Below are 6,000 nucleotides of genomic sequence, written 5' to 3'. Positions count from 1 at the left end.
AATGAAATGGAATAAATACAAATGTAACAAAACTGTTACGCCGTATTTTTGAAGTCTGTGTCTGAGACATTGTCTGTAGGCACTGTGGGGAAATCATAAAGGACTTGTTTATGCTAGTGGCAGCCTTGGTGTCCCTCTGGAAAAGCGATCTTTGGTGGATTGCTTTTTAGACTGCAATGAACAGGCAGCTAGGAGGTGATATATCACCACCTCACTGCTTGTTTTAAACCTGAAAAGCCTGCATCAGTCCTCATGCACACTGGACATTTTTACAACGGCTGTTTTTGGCTTTTGGCGGTTTTTTTTTCTACAGTCAGTAAACCCCCCAGCATGTTATCCTATGTGTCCATGCACACACAGACGGGAATCAGCGTTTTTTTGGCTGGGAAAAACCCCAGGACTAGTGGGTTTCTAGAGGAGTTTTTTTAATCCTCATGCACACTGGATGTTTTTACAGCTGCTTTTTTGGCTTTTGACGTTTTTATCTACAGCCAGTAAACTCCCCAGCATGTTATCTTGTGTCCATGCACACATAGACTGTAATCAATGTTTTTTGGCTGGAAAAAAACTCTGCACTAGTGGGTTTCTAGAGGAGTTTTTTTAGCTGTAAAAATGCTTTAATGCTGAAGAACGTGGTAAATCATGGCAAGCTGGTGTTTTTTGACTTTTTTTGACCAAGAAAAATATATATATATATATATATATATTTTTTTTTGTAAAAAAACAAATATATATATATATATATATTTTTTTTTAAAAAAACAAAAACTCACCTGCTATAAGTGAAAGAATGCGGCAAAACACCACTAAACGTTTTTTAACGTGACTTTACACAGCTAACGTTGCTAGCGTTATTAAAACACCCCGTGTGCATGGAGCCTCATTGTGCTGCAATTATGTGCATTGCCTGTAGTTGCACTGCAACCTCATTTGCTTGAATGGGTCACCTGCAGTGGTGGTTCCACCCCCATAACCTGATGAAGCATAGACTCTGCTAGACCTTGTGAATAAATCAACGAGTGCGCTAAATATAAGTAAATACAAAAATTATTAGTTTAAAATAATGATGTCCGTGACAGAAAAAAATGTTATATAAAAGTCCATCCGCCATAATAAAGTAATTAAACAGTTCTGAAATCTTGTATAAATCAAACACCGTGCAAAAAAAATCCATCACCGAATGAATGGGTACACTCACCAGAGCTCCATGCTGACCAGATTATAAGTGAGCAAAAATAGCGTTTGCTCTGGGAGCGATGATCAACAGAAGTAATCCAAACTGAGAGCAATATACTGCAAGCAGCCAATCAGCACAATATGTAATAGCCTTAACAGCAGGTAGTGATCACGTCTCCATACCATAGATCATGTTCGGGGAATCAAAAAAGGAAATCATGATGCAGTACGTTTAAAACCAAAATGTTTTATTAAAACGTCAGAAATGCAATCAAACGGTGTCTAGCCGACACCAGCAATGACAGCCTCAAGAAAACGGGGACGAGCCTCGCTCACCGCGATATCACAGCCGACAGTCTACGAGGAGTGTCCAGACGTCACATCCAAAAGAAGCCCCGCCCTACTAGTTTCGTCATCCGACGCCCTCACGGGGCGGAACCTTGGACTTTTGCACGATTTGGATTGGGATCTGGAGAACGCTTCTTTTTTTTTTTTTTGTGTTCCCCAAACCACTCTTGAATTCATTAGACCAGGCCACCTTATTCCATTGCTCTGTGGTCCAGTTCAGATGCTGGTGTGCCCATTGTAGCCACTTTTTAGCCTCAAGCACGCTGGGGCTCTTCTAAACTCTTTTCTCCTGGAAGAAATGGGGACAATACAGTTCTGTGCTTTATTATACTGGTGCACTATGGGAACTGGTAATGGTGTGTTTCAGATTTGTTACACCCATAATGTTCAATTTTTGCTGGAACTATCCTAGTTCTCTACAGGGGTTGTACTGACTGTTGGTGCTGATGCATTGTAGTGGCTGTTGTTTGTTTGACTGTACTTGATGTTTTGTACATGTTCGTAAAAAAACAATTAAGATCGAAAAAAAATTTAAATAAAAAGCATATATAAAAATACACAGCAAAACGATCCCAATACAATATCCCAGAAAAGTTATCCACCTCCACCCTTGAAGGCCAAACAAACAAAAATTATAAAACTTTTCTTTTTTTACCCAAATAATAAATTTATCCACCAATCCCACCTTACAAAAAGTGTCCAAAATATCAAAATAGTGTCCCAAATGTCTCAATTATCAAAATAAATCTCCACACATGTAAGCCATTAAATTCTTTCTTCTTCAAACTTGCAAATCCTGATGACAATAAACCTCAAAGGAAAAAAAACTTAACATAGTGTCATACCTTTTAAATAATAAAACACACGTGCCACTCTCTGTGCAACATGCAAAATCTATATACACGTGTATACTCTATAAGTATCTATATACATGCAAAAATATATCAATGAAAGATGCTCACATAATGTGTCAGCTGCAAACATAAGTGAAACTAAAAATGTCACTCCAAACGACGTGTATCACCACACTCTGTATACATAAGTGTACACCTTAGACCCAAACCAGCAATCTCCACCTCATGTGCTGATGGATAATTACCCTATGTAGGAAAAGATAGGGCATCACACCACTCTGGGTTACTATCTCATCATTCAGATTTCAAGCTTCCTCCAATCCTAGGATTATTCCTCCATTTCCCTCATGAGAAAATTCACAATTACCGATAGTAGATAAAGCACAGTCTTCCTTTATTTGACAACTTACATTAAAATATGGGTGAAGCAGCTCCTCCTCACAGGGATACAGACAAGTTTAGGGAAACATTAGCCACATGTTCCCACTTCCAAGATGGCCGCGATCGCACTTCCGGTCAGCGTCGATACGTCTGACGTCACGTGTCCCGTGACGTCAGACGTATCGTGACGTGAGGGACACGTGACGTCAGATGTATCGACGCTGACCGGAAGTGCGATCGCGGTCATCTTGGAAGTGGGAACATGTGGCTAATGTTTCCCTAAACTTGTCTGTATCCCTGTGAGGAGGAGCTGCTTCACCCATATTTTAATGTAAGTTGCCAAATAAAGGAAGACTGTGCTTTATCTACTATCGGTAATTGTGAATTTTCTCATGAGGGAAATGGAGGAATAATCCTAGGATTGGAGGAAGCTTGAAATCTGAATGATGAGATAGTAACCCAGAGTGGTGTGATGCCCTATCTTTTCCTACATAGGGTAATTATCCATCAGCACATGAGGTGGAGATTGCTGGTTTGGGTCTAAGGTGTACACTTATGTATACAGAGTGTGGTGATACACGTCGTTTGGAGTGACATTTTTAGTTTCACTTATGTTTGCAGCTGACACTTTATGTGAGCGTCTTTCATTGATATATTTTTGCATGTATATAGATACTTATAGAGTATACACGTGTATATAGATTTTGCATGTTGCACAGAGAGTGGCACGTGTGTTTTATTATTTAAAAGGTATGACACTATGTTACGTTTTTTTTCCTTTGAGGTTTATTGTCATCAGGATTTGCAAGTTTGAAGAAGAAAGAATTTAATGGCTTACATGTGTGGAGATTTATTTTAATAATTGAGACATTTGGGACACTATTTTGATATTTTGGACACTTTTTGTAAGGTGGGATTGGTGGATAAATTTATTATTTGGGTAAAAAAAGAAAAGTTTTATAATTTTTGTTAAAATAAAAAGCAGCTGCAAAAACGCTTCTAAGACGCATTTTTTTTCAATTGCGTTGATGAATTAATTTACTCTCGCCATTGAAATTAAAAAACCACTCAAGCACAAAAAGTGCCTAGCGTTAATGCACATTTGGATGCATTTACCCACGTTTAAGTGCTTCAGGTGTTTTTATATACTCAAAAGCTCCTTCTTAGACCTCATGCACACTTGAGCTCAAAAATGCTGCTTTTACAGGCATTTGGCTTTTTTTTTTTTTTTCCCCTGCTAAACTCCCCTCCATGTTATCCTATGTGCCTATGTACACTATAGGTGTTTACAGGAGTTCAGAGGAAAAAAAAAACATCACTTGTATGTTCGAGAGGGAGCGTTTTGCAGAAAAAAATGCCTGACGTGCAAAAAAAAATGGTTAAATGCCTTAATGCTATGCACTTTAAACACTTTTTTTTTTTTTTTAATTTCAGTGCCCAGAATAAATTACTATTCTGGCCAGTGTAATGAATAGACACCCAAGCACTTGATGCACCTAAATGCATTTGTACGAAGGCTGTTTAGGAGTTTTTTTGCAGCTGCCTTCCTCCTGCCAGGATTAAAGTGTTTAGAAGAGCCTCAGTGTGCATGAAGCCTTTGCTGTAGACATCAGTCAACATGGGAACTGTTACTGGTCTGCTCCTACACAGCCCCATACGCAACAAACTGTGATGCACTGTGTGTTGTGACACCTTTCTGTCGGAACCAACATTAAGTTTTTCAATTTCAGCTACAGTAGCTTTTCTATTGGATCGGACTAAAGGACAGGTTTTGCTCCGTACGTGCATCAGTGAGCCTTGGCCACCCGTGATCCTGTCCTCGGTTCATAGGTTTTCCTTCCTTAGACCACTTTTGGTAGATCCTGACCACTGCAGACCACAAGAGCTGCAGTTCTTGAGTTCTGACACAGTTGTCTAGCTGTTACAATTTGGCCCTTGTCAAAGTTGCTCAAAATTGTTGGAGTAGCTGCTTACAAAGTGTGAGCTGGGGTTTGGCTTCATTGTGTTAGTGTATCTAAATCTGCTAGTGAATCAAATACTCTCCTCCCCCAAGATTGACAATGCTGTTGTTCAAAGGTGCCCACTGTGCTTCTTCATCTAGAGTGGGGACACTTTAATTAATACAGGAGGTATGTTCCTGGCTGGATCACCAGGTGAAAACAGAGGGAAAACATCTAAAAAAGAAAACTAATGCAGCCACTAAATCTAATTATTAGAAAGCTGCAGGATATTACTTTTTTTACTTTTCACTTCCACCTTACCAGCATTTACATAAATCTGTTTCTTCGTTTGTTTCACTGCCATGAGACAGGTATCAAATGGAGGTGAAAGGTGCCAGGGAGAATAGTGTGCCATCAGAAAGCCTAAAGAAGTTTCTAACTGGGTAACTTTAATGTGCTATAACTTTTCCTGTGGTCATTAAGCGTGTGATAATATTATAAACTTTTTTTTTTCTTCAGATTTTGAGGATGAAGATATGTATGGCCAGTCTGTAGAAGATGACTATTGTATTTCACCAGCCACAGGTTTGTTTTTCATTTGAAAAGTGATGAAGGTTTTGGCAAGAATACATTTTTGGAATTTGTCATTAAAATTCATACTGCACTCATTCAATAATGTTATAGCCAAGCATTCGCTAATGGCATTATATTGGGTGAAAAAGTACCTTTTCCTTATCATATATAAATATATATTTTTTTAAATAAGCTGCATAAATATTGAGCAACTTTGGCCAATCCCATTTAGAGGGGTGGCCTTTGTTGAAAAAGGCGTGTTGTACCCTATCAAAATGTCTATATGTTGTAAACATTTTGTCTGTTGCTTTGCTGCATTTTGCTGAAATTTTGCAGAATCTCTAATATACAGGGGTTGGTCAAAATTATGGAAACAGCAGGTAAAAGAACAAAATAGCTATGTAATATGGCATTGGACCGCCTTTGGTATCCAAGACGGCCTGAATTCTCCTGGTAATTGACAAATGGAAGTCTTGGATGGTGGATAATGGAATCTGATACCACACTTCATGCAAAAACCATTTCATTTCTCACAGAGATGCCAGAGGCAGAAAATGAGCCTGAACCTTGTTTGACCATAGTGGCTCTAGAATATTGAGGTCCTGCAACTGCAGCAGAGGGAGGTACGAGACTTCTTCTGCATGCTTATCAAACCACAGTATGACAACACCAGCTGTGTGAATTGGAGCATTATTTTCTTGGTAAATGGCAATGTCTTTGGGAAACAA

The 6,000-nt window shown here is 38.8% G+C and overlaps 1 protein-coding gene across 2 annotated transcripts in view; it reads left to right on the top strand.

The window, feature by feature from the left end:
* Positions 1 to 6,000, top strand: part of HBS1L (HBS1 like translational GTPase) — a 132,830-nt gene that overhangs the window by 3,203 nt on the left and 123,627 nt on the right. For both annotated transcript variants that reach the window (XM_089676199.1, XM_089676200.1), the window contains exon 2: positions 5,219 to 5,284. In XM_089676199.1, the coding sequence (XP_089532325.1) occupies positions 5,219 to 5,284 (66 nt within the window). The remainder of the gene's footprint in view (positions 1 to 5,218; positions 5,285 to 6,000) is intronic.

Source organism: Staurois parvus, unplaced genomic scaffold, assembly GCF_062004578.1.
Source record: "Staurois parvus isolate SC_StPar_1 unplaced genomic scaffold, SC_StPar_1.0 ptg000165l, whole genome shotgun sequence".
Lineage (NCBI taxonomy): Eukaryota > Metazoa > Chordata > Amphibia > Anura > Ranidae > Staurois > Staurois parvus.
Note: the sequence above shows the minus strand (reverse complement) of the source record. Positions and strands in the feature narration are given on the sequence as shown.